This window comes from Equus caballus, chromosome 18 (assembly GCF_041296265.1).
Source record: "Equus caballus isolate H_3958 breed thoroughbred chromosome 18, TB-T2T, whole genome shotgun sequence".
NCBI lineage: Eukaryota > Metazoa > Chordata > Mammalia > Perissodactyla > Equidae > Equus > Equus caballus.
In genome coordinates this window covers 36,877,252-36,900,808 of record NC_091701.1, presented here as the reverse complement: position 1 = coordinate 36,900,808, position 23,557 = coordinate 36,877,252, and the positions used below count along the sequence as shown (strand labels likewise).

The 23,557-nt window shown below is 41.6% G+C and overlaps 1 protein-coding gene across 4 annotated transcripts in view; it reads right to left on the bottom strand.

Moving 5' to 3' along the window:
• KCNJ3 (potassium inwardly rectifying channel subfamily J member 3) overlaps positions 1–8,399 on the bottom strand; it is a 149,750-nt gene extending 141,351 nt beyond the window's left edge. For all 4 annotated transcript variants that reach the window (XR_011428493.1, XR_011428494.1, XM_023622938.2 and 1 more), the window contains exon 1: positions 2,211–8,399. Coding sequence is in view for 2 of the 4 variants with exons in the window: in XM_023622938.2 (XP_023478706.1) it covers positions 2,211–2,912 (702 nt within the window). In the remaining 2 variants the exon portion in view is untranslated. The remainder of the gene's footprint in view (positions 1–2,210) is intronic.
• Positions 8,400–23,557: the final 15,158 nt, after the last annotated feature.

Sequence of the window (23,557 nt, the reverse complement as noted above, 5' to 3'; positions counted from 1 at the left end):
TATAGGAAGGTTATACACATTATTTTAATTAGATATTGTTTTTATCACCTTGTGTTAATATAGCACCTTGCTCCAAATTTGTCAATACTATAATTCTTTTATTTTTTTAATCAGGACACTCCTCACAGTATATGTGATACATGGCTTTATACACAAAACTCATTATCAGTGTCTTGACCCATTGTAGACACTGGGTGCTTCCGATTCATTGTAGCTTTATAAAACAAAAACAAAACAAAAAACGTGATATGTAGATTAATTCTAATTATTTCTGGCTTTGTTAAATAAAATTTAATAAAGTCTAAAAACATCTAAAATATGTTGCCATGAAAAGATATGTGTTTTAATAAATGACTTTACATGTTTGAAAAACTAGAGAACAGCAATAAATGACCTTTAAAGTCTAAATTTCCAATAGACCAATCAATAAGGTAAACTACTCTTCAGTAAGAATCTCAATGGGACCCATAAACACGGATTCCTTGATAGAGAATTTGTACTTTATTAACAAGGTGTCCCTATCTTCCCAGTGGGCCTAATCGAGAGAGAGAGATTGTATGTCTTGGTCTATTCATAAAAACAGGCACATATAGCAAATACCGCTGCAATGAACACGTCTATAACTCAACTGCTTAGCCTGATCCAACAACTCGATTAGTTCAAACAATGGTCAATAACACACTATGTTAAGTTTAGTAAAGAACTGTATGCAGTTCACAGAAGTTAATTATAAAGAAGATGATCTACTCAAATTATTTATTCATACTTATCTTAATGAACATGTACATCAGAACCAGGTTGAAAATTTTCCACTATGCTATACAAAATTTAGTTTATTCAATGTCTGTTGCATAGTAAATATGCATGTGATGTGGAGTGACAGGACAACTGAACTGCTTTCATCCTCACACTTTACTGAGTGACACGGTCAAGAGCAATTAGGGTAACATTTTACAGATGAATAATGCAAATGACACAGGAGCCAAACTTTTTTAAAGCATGTTGGATCACTTTTAACTACAACTTGAGCTGAGGTTGTGTAAAAGGATACATACTTGTAGAGTGGAAACTGAAATTTCAAAAGCAAAAATCTCAAATATTTTTCAGATTTTCATTTTACTAATGCTAAGTTCTGAATCTGGCCATGGTTCTCTATGCAACCTCAACAAATTTTTAAGATTTTATTTCAGGTCATCTTTTTCAATTTATAAGCATTGGGAAACTACCTAAGGCAAATCCATCAAAAAGATGACACACAGGGACAGAACTGGGCTTTTCTCCCTCATTCCCAGACTCTAATTGGGTGAGTGATTAGAGTGGGCTTCTCTTGTTTGCAGTGGTGCCCTCTAACGACTGGATGGACCTGGCTTTGATAACCACTCCATCAGCAATTTGTTTTAGCATTTACACCGCTGATGGTAGGAAGCAATCTTCTTTAATGGATGCTGAAAAGCTTCAAGTGAAATCTGTAATTGACAAAGATTTCATAGAAACAGGCAATTAAGATTAAAATTAACAAGAGGCTCTACAGGAAAAGCACTCAAGCTTTCACAGAATACTTCTCTAGGAAAATATTTAGTAAAAATAAAAATTTTAAAGAACCAGGTGTTGTTCCTTCCACTTTATTAACTGCTTCTCGGGTCTGTGTGCTTGTTAAAAACATGACCACAGATCGAGTTAGTTAATGTTATAGGGTCTAGAGGAATAATCTACCTACTGGTATTATTAGGGGGAAAAAAGAGGCGGGGGGGGGGGGGTGAGCCCTAAGTGAAAGTTGAAGCAAGTTCAGCACCTATTTCTTCAAAATAAAAGCTGTTCACTTTTAGTACCCCAAGTTTAATGGAGTAGTGTATTGACAACAAATGAAAAGCGCTCTCCAGAGCGGAGCAGTAGGAACAGAGCAGAACACGGTATTCATTTACCTCAGGGCTGCAGGAGCCAACACCACTCCGTAAGTGTTACTAGTCTAGAAAGTGATACCAGCACATCCGAATGACATATAAATAAAAGCACCAGAGTGAGGGGGGAAAAGGACAGAACTGTCAACTGTGCTCTCTTTGCCCAATCCTCCAGCCCCTCACTCACCCAAAAAAGGAAGTTTACCTGTAGCGATAGGGAAGACTAGGGGGCTGGGGGTAGTTCTCAGGTGAGTTCATTCCCGTGTTTGAAGGTTGGCGGTCGCCAGGTGGGGAAGGGGCAGGTACACTTACTTTGAGCAGCTTGCAGCGGATCTGCGCGGAGACCATGTGGCTGTTGCGCAGGTTGCCCACCCGGAACATGAGCGTGAGTTTTCCGTCCCTCATGGAGATCACCGCGTGCTCACTAAACATAAGGGTCTCCGCGCGCTTCTTGGGCTGGGACATCTTGATGAACATGCAGCCGATGAGGAAGGCGTCCACGATGGAGCCGAGGATGGACTGGAAGAGGAAGAGGATGATGCCCTCGGGGCACTTGTCGGTGATGTAGCGGTAGCCATAGCCTATGGTGGCCTCGGTCTCGATGAAGAAGAGGAAGGCGGAGGGGAAGTTATAGACATTGGCCACGCAGGGCGTGTAGTTGCCGACGTGGGCTTTGTTCAGGTCGCCCCGGGTGTAGGCGATCACCCACCACATGGACGCCATGAAGAGCCAGGCCACGGTGTAGGTGAGGATGAAGATAAAGAGGTTCCAGCGCCACTTGAGGTCCACCAGGGTGGTGAAGAGGTCCGAGAGGTAGCGGCTAGTCTCGCTGCCCAGGTTGCCGTGCTGTACATTGCACCGGCCGTTCTTGTCCACGAACCGCTGCCGCTTCTTCTTGGGCACAAGCTGCTGCTGCGGGCCCTGGCCCGGCCCCTGGGGCTGCAAGCCCGAGCCGCTGGACGAGGTGGTCACTACCTGGTAATCGTCCCCAAATTTCCTTCGGAGTGCAGACATAATACGGAGGAGCGAGCCAGATTCAAACACGAAGCGAAGGCGCAGAAGCCGAGCGCTGCAAACCAGCACCAATAAGGAGGTGGGGGCGGGGGAGAAAGGGGGGACAAAACCGCGAGCGCCTGGGGTTGGGGGCGCACCGGGCAGGTAGCGGCGGTCTCGGCCCCCTGCCGACGCCTCTCCTCCCCTGGGACGGATGCCTTCTTCCCAGCTGAGTCTTAAAACAGGAAAGTGTTTTCCTGCACTCAAGGCAGGAGAGATGCGAAGACCAGGAACCCAAGCGCAATCTTGCCTCCAAGCTTTTCGAGGCTTCTCTTCTCTTCCCCCATCACCGGCATCCCGGACCACCTCTTGTCTTCCCACAGCCCTCCTGACTATCCTGCAGCACTCCCAAACTGTTTTAAAATTAATGAGTTGACAAGCGAGTCCCACCCCACCTGCCAACTCGCCCGGCTGCCGAAGCTGCGCTACCTGCTTGTACCAGACCCTCCCCCCTCCCCGCCGCTCCCCGATCGCCCGCCCCCCAGGACGGCTCCTGGCTCCCCCCGGCGCGCCCGCCTCCTATCTTTTGGCCAAAATCCCGCCCAAAGACATGTCTGCTGGGCACCGGTGCAACAGCCCCTACCCACGCCCTCCGGGCCCAGCGTCTCCCTCTCTGGACTCCAGAGACCTGTCCGCCTGGCGTCCGCCGGCCGCCGAGTTTCCGCGGGCGCCACCAGGGCCCTCCGGCGGACCCTCCAAGGCCCCCAGACCGCCCCCGCGCGCAGCTGAGCCGCGGCGGTGCGCGAAACCAGAGCACTCACCCAGTGGGAGAGGGCAGGAGGCGGCGCAGCGGGCGGCGGCGGCAGCCTGGCCTCGCGCTGCGCTCGGGGCTCTTGTCCTCGCCCCCACTTTTTCTGGTGGACCACGATGGGCGCCAATGCAGGTCCCCCAAGCTCTGCACCTTCCAGACGGCACCACGCTGCCCCCACCAGAAGGCTCCTGGCGCGCCGAGCACTGGCTGACTTGGGCGCGGGACTTGCGAGTTCCTGGGCGCCCTGCTTTCCTAGCAGGCGACCGCGGTGCTGCCGTAGAGGGTTCGAGCCTCGGGCTGCCGGTCTGACTTTCAGGTTAAATACTAGCGCCGCTCCAGTTTTTCCTCTGCTTCACGGTGCTTCGCTTTGCCTCTTCCTCTGTCCCCTACTCCCTGTCCGCGCCTCGGTGGCCCCCGGTGGAAGATGCGAGGAGCGAACAGGGGCGGCGGGAGTGTGGTGTATGTGCTGGTGCGTGTGATCAGCTGCAGAGACGCGCTAGCCCCGCCTGTCCCTGCCTTCCCCCGCTGCTCCACCAGCCTGTATTGCACCTCCGCGCCTCAGTTGAGCCTGCAGTGTCTGGCAGCTCAGGAAAAAGCGAGCCCCTCCAATGAGAAGCAACTCTAAATCTGCTCCCAAAAGCCAGCCAACTCTCCTTCTTCGCTCCCCTGCATCAGTCAGAAAGCAGGAAATGCTGTTCTCTGAAAGGAGAGAAGTACAATATGTCTCAATAACTAGGGCTTTCATCTAAACGGATACCTGGATTTGGAGCTGCATCATAAACCAAGATCCCAACTGGCTCAGAGAAAAGCATGTCCAGCACTCAAAGTTGCAAGTAGCAAAGAGGGCCTCCGGATGGGAACAGAAAGGAGAGGAGACACTAGTAGGAAAGTTCCCAGTCCTCCCTGAAAATGGCCCTATTAGACAGACTCAGAATGTCCAGAGTTACTGTGTGGCTGTAATCGAGGGAAGAAGGCTGGATTTTAATGGCCCAGACCTGACAGTTAAATTAATGGAGGGGCAAAGTGCAGAAATAGCTAACATAGTTCCCATGGGTAAATACCAGCTTATTTACCATTTCGTGTTTGTTTTAAAATGCCATGGTATCTTATGGCATATCCCATTCAGGCCAGATACACACAATTGGCTTTATTAAAAAAATCTTCAAATCGTGGGGTTGTAGAAGCAAAGGGCTGCTGTAAGACTCCAGTGCAAAGCAATGTCAGAAATCATCACTCCACCAGTTCTCCACCGATAGGTACTCCCTTCTACCTCTGGACCCCTAAACCTTAGTGCAGGCAAGCCCTGCACCTTGTCAGCCATGAGTAGAGGACCTTTTCACTGTCAGTGTGTTAAAACATCAACAGCGAATTATCCACTCCTCTCCTGCAGGCTCTCTGATAAGAGGTCAGTAACTCTGTTATTCTTTAGGATTACATAAGAAGGGAAAGCGACACTGTGGGAAGTGGAAACTGCTCTGGGCCTGGAATCATAAGACCTGATTCTCATCCTGGCCCTGCCAGTTACACACTGTGTGACCTTGAGCACGTAGCTAAACATCTTTGAGTGCCAATTTTCTCCTCTGAAAAACAGGGAGTTTTAACATTTTGCCAAAGTTGGTATGAAAAAAAGAGAATGAATGTGGTTTCATTAACTACTTTTGCTGCAAAGAATATTATATCTTGGACTATCAAGTTGAGTTTTTGGAGCTGGCCCCATGCTGTGAACTAACACATATATTCTCCTCTCGTCCCTGAATGCTCTCCCCTAACTCACTGTGCCCTTGCCAGGCTGGCTTCTTGCAGTTCCTGAAACCCACCGAGGCGTAACCCCCATCCCTACACCTGTCCCCTCTACCTGGAATGCTCTCGCCCTGTGGCTCCATGTTGCTGGCTCCTTCAGGCACTCCCAGCCCCTCACCTTGGTTCATCTTCTTCACAACATTTTTTTTCTAGCTGCCGTTGTCTTCATTTGTTTGTTGTCTCTCTCCTCCTCCATTACAATCCTGGAATGTAAGCTCTACAGGAGTAGGACTTTGTCTGTCTTGTGCACTGCCATGTCCCCAACACCTGGAACACTGCCTATCACATGCTAGTCCACAATAAATATTTGTTGGATCAATAGCATGTACCAATCTACATCACAAGGAACTCCACATACATTGAAACTCTCTCTGAGTGATACAGAATTGAAAGTCATCACTAAATCAGCTCACCTGTATGGTCACAAAAGAACATGTAAACAAAAAAAGTAATACTTCCTGTGCTTGTTAGCTCTGGAACTGATATTTAATCCACTGCCAAATCCTTTTGATTGTACTGCTGCAATATCTCTCATATGATTTTCTTTCTCTCTTTAAAATATGCCACAAACCTTCCTTAAATCCTCATTTCATTTTAGCTCCAAAATCAAATGATTTTCTTGCCTTCAGTCTTGCACTCTGTCAAACCGTGCTAGGTAGTATTACCAGATCTGTCTCCTTAGAACCATATAAGTTTAGCAGTGGAATGAAAACCCAAAAGTTCTGTGATTATTTCATTTGATCATTTCATTTCCGAGCCTTTAAATTTTCCCACTTTTTAAAAGACACTTTTCTATGAAACACCTTCACCATTTTCCAACAACCAAATTTGTAAACAGATAATTTTATCCTTCATGAGACATGCTCTATTCGAATCCTCTCATTTTACAAATGAGCAAATTGAGCTAGAAAGAGAAATTAACTTGTTCAATGTCATAGACTTGATAGTGGAAACTTGGAGATTTGAATCCAGAACAATGTATGTCTGGAACAATATAGCTCTGTCATCCCTTACCAGGTTCCCAGAAAGGAGCATAGGATTCCTAATGCACAGCTAGGGCCTCCTTCTGCTATGCCCTGCTCCTCATAAAGGCCATCTAAGGTCCTCCAAAAGATGGCCTAACCTATCTTTCCAAAATTATCCCCTACCTTCTCTTGAAAGTGGGGTCGGCTCGAGCCAACCTTAACTGTCAGTGATCCCCCAAACATGCCTTACTTTAACTTCATTTGCTCAACTTCTTTCCTCTTCCTTAAATATCTTTTTTCTATCCCTGCGGAGTCCTAATCACCATCACTGGTATGTCAGGGAAGGGAAGAATTCCTTCAGCTTTTATTTCAAGTGCTGCCTCCTCCATGAAGCTTTACCTTATCCTCCCCCTAACAGTAATCCATCCCTTCTCTGAATTCTCATTTCCCTAGATTTGCAGTGTGGGAGTTTTTACTTTCTAGAGTGTGTCTGAGCTCAGAATTCACCAAGATTTCCCCTATCAAAGGGCCAGCACCCTGCGTATCCACCTCTTAATATTTGGCTACTATCCAGACCTCCAGCTCTCCAGCCTTGCCTTGCACATGGTAAATATTTAATACCTTTTTAGAGATGACTAAAATTTATTGAGCCTACATTAATGTGCCAGGCAACGTGCCTGGAACTTTCCCGTAGGTATTTCTATTATACAGCTAGAAAGAAGATAGAGCAGAGATTCCAAAACATGTTTGCCCGTTTTCAAGGTCTCTGTGTTTTTAGAGAAACAGTATTGCCTGATAAGTTAAATATTTTTCAGGATGCCATCATCTCACACTTCAAATGTGACTGAGCCTCTGACCTATTCGTGACATTGAGTCTGACCACTTGTAAATGTTTAAAGATGAACCAAACTCATCTTCCTCTGTCAGGACGGCTGCTTCCATGATGAGGTTCTGGAGGGCCGCCAGCTCCACGGTGCCGAGACCAGGGGGGAAGTGTGGGGAATGGATGACAGAAGGCCACCTAATCAGGTGCTGTCTGGTGAACTGAAGTGAAACACTGCAAACAGAATGGGTCAAAGGAAGGAGAGGCACACACTTTCCCCCAAGCCCACCTAGCCAGAAAAATCTGGAAAATCTAACTACAAAATTCACAGTATTTGGAGTGTAACATTTAAAGATAGAGCAGTGAACTATAAGCAAACTACCATGCAGTTCTTGGGGCTGGGGGGATGGGAATCAAAGCTATATTTAACAACAAACTCAGTTAAAAGCAAGCTACATATTTATTCTGCTCAGAAAGTACTTCTGGCAATGTCTTATTTGCTGTGTCCAAAATTAGTAATATCATGAATAACTATAACTTAAGAAGTGAGGGGTATGATTCTGTGTTTTATACTAAAAAGGCATGACTTTGCACACGCACTCACTGTATTATGTAACTGAACAGTGTGGGGAAAAGAGTATATTTAATGTAAAAGAAAAGAACCTCTGGCCCTGAGAAGTCCAAATTCTAAAAATGACTTAATCGGCCAACTGTGAAAAAAGCATGGCTTTCAACATCACTGTGCCTGGAGTCTGTCTTCTTGTCATTCACTTATTGCCACTGTGACCCCCACCGTGTAATAGTCTGTATGGCCAGAAATATTAATTACTCTCAGGTGAAAATGGTATTGTATTTAAAACTTCTTTACTCCTAATCCTACCATTCTCCAAAGTGCCATGAGGAGATGGGCAGGCCTGGAGATCTGAAGCGCTTCTGCTTCAAAAAGTGACACATTCCCATTGCCACCATCAGTTCTGCTATATCTGGGAAGAGGTCACTCTTTGAAATTCTATATGCAATTTTGAGCAATAGGATGGTGTTCCTTTTTTTTTTTAACCCTCCTAAAAAAAGAATACTGAAGTTATTTTCTCTCTTGCCAAAAAAAGAAGAAAAAATGAAAAGGGAGAAATCAGTTTGAGATTTGATTGCGCAGACTTGAGAACAGAGGCATCGCCACACCACGGCAGATGACTCATCCAGTCCTTCATCTTGGCTGCAAACCCTGGCCTCTGCCTGAGGATTCAGAGAAAGGCAAAATGCCATTGTCATTTGGAGGCCATTTATTTAGCAAGATTTTCCTGACTTAAACCCTCTCTTTACTCCAGCACTGTACATGGGAGTACTCTGGTTTAAAAAGAATAAGGGTTTTTAAAAAAGTCTTCTGGAACTCAACATCTGTTAAAAAAAAAAATAGTTTTAGTAGACCCAAGGGCTCATTGGAAGGGCATCAAGGAAAAATAATAATTTCTTATCCTTATCCGTGTCGGTTGGAGTTATACTTCTGAGGATTTCTCCCCTGAGAACAGCAATGAAGTTCAAGATGTCAAAATATGTACAAGAATGTTGTTTGGTTCAATAGAACAGACACATGGTTTACAAACCATGTGCCTAGCACTATGCCAAGGTTTGTGCGGGTCAGGAATAATGACAGCATCATGCCAACAAAACACAATAACAACAACAGTAATAATTAATACAATGTGATAGGCACTTTAAGGAAGAGGATTGCTATATTAGCCCTCAGAGGAATAAGTTTCTTTAGGAAATACTGCTCCAGCTAGTGTGAGTTTTCCAAACCTATCAAAGTGGAATCATTTACATTTTGTTAAGCGTTAAGTTACCTCTGTCCACACCCCTAAGTTCATTGCAGCATTATTCACAATAGCCAAGATTTGGAAGCAACCTAAGTGCCCATCAACAAGTGAATGGGTAAAGAAGATGTGGTATATATATATGTATATAATGAAATACTACTCAGCCATAAAAAAAGATGAAATCCTGCCATCTGTGACAACATTGGTAGACCTTAAGGGTATTATGCTAAGTGAAATAAGACAGAAGGAGAAAGACCTTATGACTTCACTCATGTGGAAAATAAACAAACACATAGATATGGAGAACAGAATGGTGGTTACCAGAGGGGAAGGGGGTGGGGAGAGACAAAAGGCATAAAGGGACACATGTGTACGGTGACCAATGGCAACTAGACTTTTGGTGATGAACATAATGCAGTCTATACAGGGGTCAAAGTAGAATGTGCACACCTGAAATCTATGTAATGTTATAAACTAATGTGACCTCAATAAAAAATAAAATTACCTCTGTCCAAATGGCTTTATTTTAGAAATATGAAGATAGATAAATTTTTAATGACAAGATTTCTAAAAGGTAAGATTTCTACATAATTGAAATAAGATAAGAAATAATTTGTACTCATCTTTTAGAACCTTACAAATGTATTACATTACCAGAAGAAAAAATATAAACAGTAGCATTTTGGAGATAGTAGAGCAAATTTTTCTTTCTTATTTTCGATGTGTATTTGGAAAAGATTGGAATTATTTTATACTATTGGAAAATAATGATACAACTTTTGTAATTTTTTAAAAACATGTTAAAAAGATTGACAGATTGTGTCAGTAAAGTTTATCTGGAAAGCATATACTGAGACAAAGCTTGGAGGGAAAAAAGGTTTCTGAGAGAGTAACACCAACAGAAGATAAAAGGGGTAGGAACAGGATGAAGCAGAGAGAGCCTTTCCACCGTGATGCTGATCTGACACCAACAAAAGGAAAGGTGAGAGGAGGCAGAATTGAGTAGAGACACTCAGACTCTGATGCAAATTTGATAAAGTCTTGGCCAACTCACTGAGGAGCTCCAGAGCAAAAGACACCCATTAGAACAGTACCACATTGTGCAGAGATAGCCTTGTCCTAATGCTCCTGCTGAGCTGTCCTTGGCTCGGGGCTGGCCTGGGAAGAACATGACTTTGCTGAATGCTGCTTCAGACTAAAAGGTGCTGTTGCTTAAGGCCATCAGCGAAATGCACTCCTTCCAGTCAAAGGGCAAGTTTTCTTGAAGAGAGATCAAGTGGCACACCTCCATGGCTGCCAGACCGAGTAGAATTCTGAGTGGAAGTGGGAACTGTGTCGCTGCAGAAGTTTTGTTACAAATATATAGAAATACTAGTGTAGTCTAACCAGCTGATTATGAATATATGCGTAAATCTTCATTTTGTCCTAGTACGATCATATAAATCCCTTTTTTAGGGAGTTAGGAGGTTATAGCGCATGACCATGTTGATCTTATCTTTGATTATAGTCTGCTAGAGGGTAGGAATAGATATATATTTAATTTCTTTTAGCATCTTCCAATACTGAGGCTGCGTTAATACTGTATGAAGGAGAGGGAGAGATTAGAGTAGTGGAGGAACAGGTGGCCCATAGGACTGGGGAGGGGAATAAAGGAGAAGCCAATAAGCAGCAAAGACCTTGGAGGACAATGGGATGGGGAACAGAACTCAATGTCCAGGGCAGGTGACCCAGGTGAGAAAGGAAGGGAGAAGAATGAATAGAATTTTCTGAAATCTGAATTGCCCTATTTATAGTTCCTAGGTCTGCATTAGAATCACCTTGGGACTCCACCCCAGGTAATTACATTAGATTCTCTCGTGTAGGGTCCAGCCATCAGTATTTTTCAAAAGCTCCCTTGGTGATTCCGACAGCACAGCTAGGCTTGAGAAACACTGATGTGTGGGAACTGCATGCCTGTCCCCAGAGGAGCTTTCCTGGGAAATGTCACACACAGAAGTAGTATCAGTCTTCCTTCTCAGCTCCTGAGAGCCCTCATCCTTTGGCGCCAAAGAGAGATAGTTGGGATTAGTAAACCCTAGTGCCTGTACACTCACAAATCAACGAGAGTCCCATATGTGTGGATCCAATCTTAAGGTGACATCAGCATCTTCCCTCATCGGAAAAGCTCCTGAGCAAAACAGGGCGCACTGTGGGTTGACTGCGGTTTAATCCAATCCTACCACACACAGTCATCAATAATGAGCAAGAGTGGAGGAATTTGGGGCAACTGAATTGTAAAGCCCATAAATGCTTTAAGTTTTTTTCATTAATAATGTTTCTACTGCTTGCTGTGGATGTGGATGTGAATGTAAAAATTCTACCTTTATAATCTCTTCGCCACTATTTATCATACTTTATTGAATTTAAAAAAGGTGGGGGAAGGGTGGGAGGAAGAAAGGAGAGAGGAAAAAGCATGAAAATTAAAATTCTCACAAAGAACCAGGGGATAAACCAGGGGGGAGCACATCTGTAGTAAATCCGCGTGTCCACGTTGTCAGAGAATGAAGCTGGGATCAGCAAAGCTGGCCATTTGCTTGAGACTCGGTGGTTATTTGGAAAAGGAGGGGTGAAGAAGAATGACAGAAATAAAGACAATAACCACTAGAGACTAGGATGTCATTTTTACATACTCGTTTCTGGAATCCCTCCCAGTTTTTTCCCAGGGAAAACTCTGAGTAATTTTCATCTAGCTTTTCACTCCAGGAAAGATAAGTGCTTTTTGAGTTCACGCAGCAAAATGACAGCATAGACTCCTCCACTTTAATGACTACTCAGTAGTCCACAGCTCCTCTTCATACTCCCCATGAAAGAACAGGAGAGGCCCTGAGGATTAGTTTAAGGGTGGAATGGGAATGCATTAAAACTCCCCACTTCCTTGTTATGTGGTTCCCCCCTCCAACTTACAAAGTGGGTGCTTAAGCAATTCAAATTTCCAGTTAAGTATATTATTAAAAACTGATCTGAAAGTAAAAATTGTATCCAATTCATTCATAGGGAGCTTTTACCTATTTATTATGACCCCGTAGATAATATTGTGGCTCTAGAAACATCTTGGTATTGAAGTCATAATTAAATGTAAGATTCTCTAAAGCTACTGTTTTTCCTTCTCCTATCTCTATCTATTAACTGAAAAGTCTGTTCTACAAACAGAGCTTACAGGATTGACAGATTTTTAAAACACGAGGGAATTTCTCTATCAGAGAGAGTGGACAGATGCTAGCACTCTATTAAGCATAGAACATAAGGCAGATACTTGCTGTTAAACATTTACATTTCTGTATTGTTTTTGTTTTGCATCAAGCTAAAAGATCAAAAAAAGAAATAAAAACATGCTGTGAAACGACCGAACAATGAATTAACCTTTTTACATATGTAGAAAGAAAGTTCTTTCAGTGAGTTTTTAATAAAATCAAAGAATAGGGATGTGACAATTAGAGTCAGGGGGGAAAAAAGAAGATGGAAGAGGGAGGTCAGAGCTCAGTTCCAGCTATCAGCAGGGTGCATATTCTTTTTTGCATTCTGTGAGGCCGGAGTTGCTGCTGATGAAATGTCCTCACATATTCTGTCAATGTCAGAATGCAAACATCACTAAATAAACTTTGAGTCAAAATGTCACATAGTGATTATTTATGCTTCTTGACAACACCAATGAATGACAAGCCTGCCTCTATGGCTGTGAAAGGTTGCATACCAATTGTTAGAGGTAACATAGATGAAGGGCAATGTCATCATCAGAATTCATTTAAATTGTGCCATTAAATTAGATACGTTATCAGTGGCCCACACAATAAATGCTACTGTGATTCTCCTGAAAGAAAACCATTGACCAAACAATTTAATGCAAAGCATTTCATAATTAATATCCATTTCTGAATCTCTGCTATCAAGTAGACAGTCAAACTAAAAGTGTCAGTTATGTTTCTTCTTTGTTTAGTCATTTTTTCGCAATGTTCCTTCTTCTGGAGTTGAGTTTGCAATCCACAATTTTAGAGGAGACTGCAATTACTAATGAAGTTTGGATAACACAGTACAAACCCAAATGACACAATGATAAAGTCTTTGTAATATGTACACAAAGTGACTAGATGTTCAGCCCCTTAGTTGTTCCTGAATTGCATATTGTCTCCTGTCCCAGTTCTACTCAGTGAGGAATACGGGGCATGGCCTTGGGCAATATGGCAAAAACATGTATTGTAAAATTTGTAAGGTAATTATAAATCTGTTATTGTACATTTTAAATATTAAAGAATAGCTAAAAGATATTGTGTTATTAGGATAACATTCCACTAACATTCTACTCTATTAATCGTACGGACACATACTGACACATTCGAGGCTCAAAACACAGTTCAAAGTTACCTAAATCCTTCCGACTTCTAGATCTTGATTAAGACCTCTGATGCTGTCCCAGGATTGTTGAAGTATGAATCTTTGCTTTGACTTTTCTGGCTGTGTGATCTTAGGCAAATTACTAACCTCTCTGTGCTTGGCTTTTCTCATTATTAAATGAAATAGAAATAACATCTACTGCTGTGAGTTAGTATGATATGAGAATTAAATGAGAAAATCTACATAAAGCATAGAGCCTAATATCTGGCAAAAAAATATTTTCAAGGTCAATGAAAAACAAGTAAGTTCAAAACTTACCTTTAAATGATTTTTGAAAATCCACATAAAGAACTTCTAATTTGCTATTAGCCTACAGATGACTTTATAGTCACAGAAATTTACTGAAATTAAAGCAATAACTAAATTGAAAATATTTCTAATGTTTCCACCCTCCTTTGTAACATCGTAACTTCATAAATTGCAAACTGTGTTTTCTCAAGAGAAATAAGACTGTGCTTGCTTTTACTCCCTACACATGCGTCTTCCAATTTCCTGCTACTCTCTTAATGTTCTCTGTATCCGAAGGCACCCCACTCTGGCTCTGCTCTTTGTGGTCTGATAGGCACTTTCATTCACTCTTATTCATGACACCTTTGCCCAGGGAAGGGAGGAGAAATCCACTTACATCCCATTCCATCCCCCATCCTCCATGCCCTGGAAGAGCTTGCCTTTATATAAGAAAAGAATTCACTTCTCACCAGTCCAACAAAAAGATAGTTCCCACGCACTCTCAACAACAATACTCTACTAGAAGTAAAACGAAACAAAACCTTCCCTAAATTCTTTCTATAGTGAAATGGTGAAAGATTTATTCACCGAAACACTTCTTATAAAGGGCAAATGTTTGGGCAGACTCTGGGACGTCTGGAAGTGGATGGAACTGTTTCAAGGTGAGACCTCAAAAATTGCTTGTTACCCCTGCAAGGGAGGAAGAAAGACAACAGGAAGAGAAAAAATATTGAGGGTGGCATCAGCTCTGGATGGGAGACCTGTCACTCTGACAGGTGACTGTTTCAAGGTGAGACCCCCAAAATTGCTTGTTACCCCTGCGAGGGAGGAAGAAAGACAAGAGGAAGAGAAAAAACATTGAGGATGGCGTCGGCACTGGATGGGAGACCTGCCACTCTGACAGGTGACTCCTCCCCGTGAAAGTCTTGAAAGTCACAAAGTTCATCAACCTGAAGATTGTTCTTGAATCCAATGAAGCGTTTGGAATTCACGCTCACCTTGATAATAAGGTAAAGCCACAATGGTTCTTGCAGATGCAAGAGCTGAAGGGTGAAGAGATGCAGGAAGAAATAACTCCTAAAAATAGAGAAATTTCTTGGAGGACTTTGGATTGGATAAGGCAATAAAGTTCAAATCAAGTTGAAATAGTTCTTTGAGGGGCAACAAAGTTCCAAGATGACCCTGGCTTTGTAATCCTGATTTTGTTTTTGGGGTTCATTTAAAAACATTTTCCTCACTAAGTCAAAGAGACCACGGCCTGTACCAAATCAGCTTTTTTGCCATTAACTTTTTATTTGGTCTGTGTGGGTTACAAGATTGCAACTGAAAAAAAGAGCATTTTGAAATTCAGAGATAAGGGTGGGCCAGGCTATTAAATAACTGTGCAAATAGCAATCTAGAAATAGTAGCAGAGTATTTCAAACAGTGACTTTAGAAACAAAACCTACCTAACATAACAATACACATTTAAATTGGTGCTATTTAAAGGCAAAATAGCTGTGCTATAAAAAGTGTCACTGAAACTCCAATAGTACACGCCTTTCGAATAGAGCGAAAAGATGTAGCGTCAGGGTATCCCTCAAATGAAAGCAAAGAACTGAAACAGTGATACAAACTGTGGATACAGTCTCCACAGAAACATCCTTACACACACATTCTAGAAGAAGAGAATTTCATTTGCAAAAGCATGGACACTTATAAGTAATAGATTGATTTTATGCAACTATTATGATGAGAGTGTGGGGAAGAGAAAAATTTTGTATTGAAAGTATGTTTTCCAAAATTGCATATTATTCACCTATTTTCAAGAAGTTATGATTGACTTCACTAATACCAGGGTTACTGTTAATAGTTACCAATGCTACATAACTCATGACCTTAAGTACCTCTAGAACTCTGATTTGAGGTAGGGGAGAATAAAATTCTTGAAACTCATTCTTAAGAGAAAGCTTGTGAGAGAGGAAAAATAAAACAGATAAAAGCAGAGCTCACTCTATTGAAGCTGGATTGGGGAACAGAACCTCACCAACTTAGACCTTTCCTCCTTTCTCATGGTGTTCCCAGGAAAGCTGAGGAAACTACAGGCTCTGTGGGGCATAGTGCATCATCCATGACCTTCCGGAATTTAATAGATGAATTGGAAGGGAGGTGGGGTGACGGAGAGATGCAAACTTCAAGCTAAACTCTGTCACTTCTGGGATTCTCTCACATTTGGATGAATGATGAGGCCAACCTAATAAAAATGAATTCCTTGAGGGACTTGAAAACCTCATGAAAGACAATTCATTCCTTTGAAGGGAAGAGGGAATGAGGCTGAAAAGCCAGCAACAAAGCCTGAGTCATGGAGGGATGAGCAATTCTGCCATGGGTTACCTGTCATACAAAATGTCTCCATCCAGGCACTAATGGTCTAATATAATAGATGAATCTTACAAATGTGCTGATGTGGGAAAGGGTTGATAGAATTTTAAATAAAAAAGGAATAGACTGTTTCATTGAGAATTCTGTGGGGGAAAAAAAATGTTAAGTATAAACAACATGCTTTGGTACACTTGTGAAGAAGTGTTAACACTGCAGAAGAGAGTTATTTTGAAAAAGATTGATTTCTGAGCAATGGGGTAGCCAAAGAAGACCTAGCCTAGCTGTAGAATGGAGTGGACTTAATCTCAGTTTCAGAACGGGGGTGGGGGCTGTCACAGCTGGAGACTGAAATGTCCAGTAGAGGCAGCCCCATACACCGTTCCCAAGAAAGCCATAAACAGGACCCAAGAAAAGTGACACAATTGGCAGCACACAGAGGGTTTCTTCTCTGTGTAGTACCTTCCATTACCTGAGAGAAGGCAGAACAGGAAAAATAAAAAATAAGTCTACATTACTTGACCAATCCGAGACTTATATGTCAGCAATAATGAGTAACCACCAGAGGATTTCCCCAAAAATGTGGTGAATGGTGGAAGTAGCATTTACTGAATGAGAAAATGCTGGGATTGAGTGGCAATGAAAAAGAGGTTAACCACATAGAACAGGATTATATAATAATCCTTACTCTTTCAGGTGTGAAGAAAATAGTTGGTTAAATACTATCTCTACTCATTTACACACTCTGTCCTTGCCCCTCCTTGAATATTCCAATCATTCCTCATTGTGCTAAGTAGAGAATCATGGCCCTCTGGAGCTCACATGTAGTAGGTACCCCTCCAGCCTGGTTGCCTAACAACGGATTGGATGTGTGGGTTTACCGCTTTTTTTATTTTGTGTGAAAAGCTGGTGCTACATTACAAGACAAATAAACATGAGAAGTTACTACGGAATCACGGAGAACAGCATTGCTTGGAAAGGAAATCCATCTTGGAATCACTGCGAGTGGCTTTCCTTAAGCAGAGTAGGGAGCCATGACTTTAGTTTGGTGAAGTTTGTGAACCCATGTGGAAGAGAGAGATGAGGCAATAGAAGCCATGTGTTCTATGTTCACGAGGTGGCAGGGAGCTGGCTTCTGCCTTGACCCAGTGCTCATGGGACTAAATTTGTCTTCTTGGGGATGTAGCCAAATATGTGATAAGAAAATCTGAGTTACCAGACTGGAACTTTGAGTAGAGAAAACAGTCTCCGAGGTGAGCTCCAGACACAACCATCAGGTACTGGTTCAGACAATGCCTCTCTTTGAACCACCTCGTTCCCCTTCAGCATCTCCAGTTTGCCCTGCCACTGGCATCCACCATTACCTGAGCCTCCTTGTCTCATATTTATGAAGTGACAAAGAATTCAAAAGACTTGAACCTTCAGGGCATTAGCCTCCTTGACTGAAGATTTTCTTTTTTAAAGATGTTTTGAGTGTTCTTTTCAAGAACCCTCCGAGTTCCCTTGCTTGTGTCCTCCAGTTGCAGATGGACCTGGACCTTGATGGCTGCCTATAACTCCTCCCTCAGCTTCCTGCCTTCTGGGGTACATTTCCTGCCCCTTTTGCCTTCCTAGCAGGAGCACCCTGGGGTCCTTTCCAAAATGGCTCACAGCCAGCTCCACTCCCCACAGATACTTTGCCCGCCAAGTGCAGCTTGCGGCCGGTGAAAGCCCTCTTACCTGGCTGCTGGCTGCACTATCCAGGCAGAGCTCTTCTTGCCACTTTCCAGATGTGATTCAAGATCTTGTTCCAATGTCCCTCAAGCTCCAGGGAACCCATGTCAAGCTTGCCAAAATATTCTCTTGAAATTCCTTCTATTTGGCTTTATCTTCCTCTTTTCCTCTGGGGTACTTGTAAGGATGACACAGAGTAATCCGTCAACTATTTACAAAGTAATTCTCACTACAGCGTTTTAAACCTCAAATAAGTGTTTTCTTATACCTAGCTGGAAATGGATAACGGAATAGTGTCGGCTTCACCAGTTTCATAATCTCTGAGCACGTCTCAAAGACATCTGGCACTTCGTTTTAGAAATGTAGGAACTGGGTAACTATTGCCTCGTTCCTGACTTTTGAAGCCCATGGTGAATGAAATGCAGCTATAGTTTTGATATTACACATGGATCACATTACACCTGATCACATTATACATTGGTAACATTTTACGTTAACAGAAAGACGTAAAAACATTTTGGAAAAAAAGATAATGTGGAGAGAATGGAAAATCTCATATTATAATGTGTTATCTAACTGTAATAAGTAAGCCAAAGAGACATCAACTAGACAGATTCTACACCCAGAAACTCACTTAATAATCTGTGGTATCATAAAAGAATTCCAAACCAGTGAGGCAAGAATGGGTTCTTCATAAATGTTGTTGTTGTAGTTGTTATTGAGTAATGTCTGAGCTTTGGATCCAGGGAAAGCAGATTTTGATGCAAAGGTTTATGGGATACCCCTTAATTAGGGATTCTAATCTCAGTCAGCAAGAGTGAGTGAAGGAAAAGGGAATGAAGTAAGGAAGGGGGAAAACAATGGAGGGCACAAGAATTGAGTTGACTGACTATTCCGCCTCAGACAACCATTTTCTAAGAGGCAGTATAGAGAACTGGTTCTCATAACACGTCATCTGGAGTCAGAAAGCAGAAAAACTTATCTTTAGCAGTCCCTCCCTCACATCTGTCATTGATTGGTGGAGAATGTGACCCAAGATTAATTACTCCAGTTCCCCCAACACACACACACACAGACACGTACATACACACATCTTCCTGATGCGTATTTTGGCATTGAATAGAAACTGTGGCCTCTCACTCATCTGCATCAATCAGGAAGCTTTGGGCAGGAAGCATGAGAGCTGTGTGGTGAAGGTGGTCACAGTCTACCTCCAGTTAGTCCTGGCAGTAGTCACTCGGGCTGGAGAAGGTGAAACAAGTGAGACAGAAGAGCTAAGGCAGAACGATTTTGAAGTGGTATATATCTGAGACAGATAAATTAACTTTTGGGTGGAAGACAGGCATCAGCTTAAGCCTATATGCCACATTTTACCCCAAATTAAATGCCATTAGATTGAAGAATTAAAGAAAGAAAATAATGCTATCAAATAGAAGATGATATTGGTGCATATTTAACATCTCTGAAGGAGAGCTTCTAAGCACACCAGCAACAAAAGAGACTGCAAAGGAAAAGCAAATGAGGGAAGTCAAAACTCGATGCAGCACTGAGGGATGCGCTGATGCATCCCTCATTTCATTTGTTGAAACTCCTTCCTTCCTTCTCATCCAGAATGCCATCCTCTCCTTATTCTCCTTGGATGTTTCTGAATTACATTCTCTTGGTCTTCTCCAAGGACTCTCTCTCATTCATTTGTACTATACACAGAGTCTTAGCCAGATTCCTGGCTTGTTTCTGTTTCCTCCTTACTTTATGTGCTCTCAGAATATTCTTGTCCACAGCCCCAAATTCAATTGTCTACAGATTGATGACTTCCAAGTAAACTTGTCAACCCTGATCTCTTTTGAGTTCCATATCAATATTTCTGCCTCCAATTGAATATGTTGTGTTGTTGCCTTACAGGCACAGCAAACTTTGTGGGTTCAAATCTGAAATCAATAAACCCGTTCCCAGGACACATCAGTGTCCTTCCTCTCTGTCCTGATGTTATTGGAATTGCCACCATGCCACGTCCCAAGGTAGAAATCTTAGAGTAATCTTTGCTTCCCACTTCTTGCATCCTTCCCCATATTCAACACGTCAGCTTCTCTGCTCAGTTCTTTTTCAGAATGTCTATCAAATCTAGTCTGTCTTCTCCAATTCCACTGCAACTGCCTTAGTTCAGAAACTCAGGATCACTCATCTGAAATATTGTAATAACTTCCCATCTGTTCTTTCTCTCACCAGGCTCTCTGCACTAAAGCCCCTTCACTATATTCCTGCCAAGTGATCTTCTGGAAGCATTTTTAATTGATCATGTCCCTATCCTGCTTTAAAACGTCTTCTTCTTCCCACTTCTCACAGTAGGATTATGTTTTTTCAAAACAATATTTTTTTTAATGTTGAGTTTACCTAGAAAATAAATATAACCCTTAACCTCTTGTACCAGCCTGTTCAGGCCTCTACTAAATATCTAGATCACAGTTTTGCAATTTATCCATTTATGTGTCTGTAAATTCCAAACTGTGCCTTCTCTTGGAATAGAAACTCTGTATTATTCATATTTCTATGTCCTAGAGCATAATACATTGCCTAGAACAGAGAAGGATGTCAAAAATGGTTGTTATTGAATGAATAATTAAAGACATGAACTGCTAAATTAGCATCTTCCAAACCATGCTTCAGAAGTATGTTAAATAATGTTGTATAAAAATATGGCTTTGTGGATAAACGAGTTTGAGACATTTCAGGAAAACAAATAAAACAATTTTTTTAACTGGAGTACTTCTCAAAATCGTTAATATTCTTTAATGCATATCATGACTTAAAAAAAGCAACGTAGTATAAAACATTCACTGAACTTTGTCACTACTGGACCAATTTTTGAAGTGAGCAGCATTGTAAGGAAAAGATTTTGGAAATACTTTTATATACAAATTTACTAATTCACTCTCAGAAGATAATAAAGACAGTTTCCTTTCATGTATGTCTTTATTCTTTAGGAGAATATAATATGACCACAAGGTACCGTTTTCTTATCATTCAATTTAGAATATTCTACAGGGCAGGTGAAAGCAACTTAAAGCAAGTTTACTTTTCCAAGGCCATGCCAAGCAAATGTAATGGATTATGTCCTATTCCATACAACAACAATAATAAATAAAAGATTACATAATTTTTTCTGGATTATATTCATACCCTTTGTGAAACTCTTGGCTCAGTCCCTTGAGAACTCATGGCAATGCTGATAATGGAGAACAGGCACATTGCTCATCACTGTGTATGTAGTAAAACAAGCAATCCAAGGAAGTAATAATAACAACCATAGAATTAGGTTATTTCAGAAGAAACCTGAATTTTCTGTGATTAAATTATCCTCAAATTTTACTAGATAGGAAAATGATTTGTTGTGTTTATTAAGGGAAAAGTTCTGATTTAATCAATCTATATAGGGACCCAGAAATCTGTCCTTCGAGAAGATTTCCTTATAATTCTTATGCAAATTAACAGACAGCTCTTTGTATACCCTGACTTCAATTATAACTGTCTATGAAAAGGTTACCCAAAGAAAGTAAACAAAAAGGGTGTGATAACTAATTTTATGTGTCAACTCGTCTGGGCCATGGTGCCCAGATATTTGGTACAATATTATTCTGGACATTTCTGTGAGGGTGTTTTTGGATGAGATCTACATTTAATTGGTGGACTTTGAGTAGAGCAGAATGCCCACTATACTGTGGATGGGCCTTATCTAATCAGTTGATGGTTTGAATACAACAAAGGCTGAACTCCCCCCTCCTGCCTGAGCTGGAGGAAATTTTCCAGCAAACTGCCTTGAGATTTCATCTGCAACATGGTTCTTCCTGGCTTGCCATAAGAGTGGCTTTGGACTGGAAATACAACTCCCCTGAGTCTCTAACCTGCCAGGCTCCCCCATCAGAGTTTGGAATTACCAAACCTCCACAATCATGAGAGCGAATCCCTTAAAATAAATGAATGAATGAATATCCTATTGGTTTTATTTCTCAGGAGAATCCTGACTAATATATAGGGGATACCACCACAGTAATTGTATAATCATTGTAGTCCCAACATTTCTCAAGCTGGGTTATGGAATTCCTACTGATTGGTTTACCAGCACTCTATAATCTTCTGGGAATTCCCATTCCATTTACTCCTCTGTCTGTCCACTCCACCCTGTACGTCTGGTTAAACCAGCCAGACTCTGTCCCTGGAACTTCAGAAATAAAACTGAAAAAGTAAAGTCAATTTCTCTTGAGATACTTGAATAAAAGAATCCCAGGTATTTATAATTTGAAGCCGGAGTTCAGAACCACTGATCAAGGAACTTATGTGCCATCAAAACCAATGGTTTGTATGTTTCTTTTGTTCCACTTTTAATTCTAGGATCCATGGGAAGCCACTAGAAGCTCTTAAATAAAAGAGTATCTTTATCAGATTTGAGGTTTTTTTCCATGCTCATTCTGGCATCAGGGAGAGAATGAATTGAATGAGTAGGGACAAGCACAGATATAGAAGATTAGGTGACTTGTGGGACGGAACTAGCAGTGAAAATGAAAAGTTGATGGATTCAAGGTACACTAAGAGATGAAACTGACAGGAAATTATCAATTGATTGGGCATGGATGTTAGAAAGAGTGAAGGGGTCAGAGTGGACTCCTGGGTTTCTGTAAGGAATAGCGGATTGCCACAAGATGCTAGCATTTACCAAATAGGCAACAGTGCAAGAGGATCAAGTTTCGAATTCCATCCTGGGGATTTGAGTCTGAAATGCAAGAAGTTGAGTATGTATGTCTAGAATACAGATACAAGTCTGGGAGTGAGCATCACACCGACGAACTCGATACTCTCTCTTCTCTCGTAACACACTGGTTCCAGGGATTACAAGTGATTAAAGAAATGAGAAAGAGGCTGAATTAGGAAGAAAGTATGAAATGTTGCAGTAGGAAGAGGGTTTTGTTTTTTTGGTTTCAGCTTGTTTAAAGTATGGTCAAGATGTACTTCTTTTAACTATGCTTAAGATAATGCATTGCCTGGTCTGAGAAAGAGAAAAAAAAAGATCAATAAAATTTCTAAATGATCCTTCAAAGCAGTTTTTTTCTTTTCTATTTTTCTCAGAACTGAAGGGAGGTCACAATTAATATGCAGTTCCTAGTAGCAGTTAAAGTCAAGAATAATCCAGCTCTAATCATTTCAAAAAAAAGGTTTTTTGATTTTTATTTAAGATATTAATAGATCTATATATACCAATGTAATTTGTTCTTGATGTTAGAAAAATAAGTCTAATGTTGTCTCACCCATCAAGGGGACCAGTTTTCCTGACTCAGGTTTTACTTCCATGGAGAATCTGAAAACAGTGACTACGATATCAGGAAACTATGGGTGACTAGAGAACAGCAGTCACAAAAAGTTTTCCAGAAGTAACCAGCAGTGCTTCTCTGAGAAAAATTGAGTCTCCCAACAAAATGACCATTCTCCTATGGCTTGGTAGATCTCAGGTGTGGGCCCTGTAATCACTCATCTCTAAAGTTAACAGAGCTGTCAATGCAGACAAACAATTGGTAGAGGGCAGTCAAAGACATGGCTTTCTTTCAGCAAACGCATTCTCCCAAAAGATAAAATAACAGATCTTTACAGATTATTGGCACAAGAGCAATAGATGAAAGGCAAGACAAAACAAAAAATTGGTTAGGACTATAGGAGAAATAATTTATAATTAGGAGGTT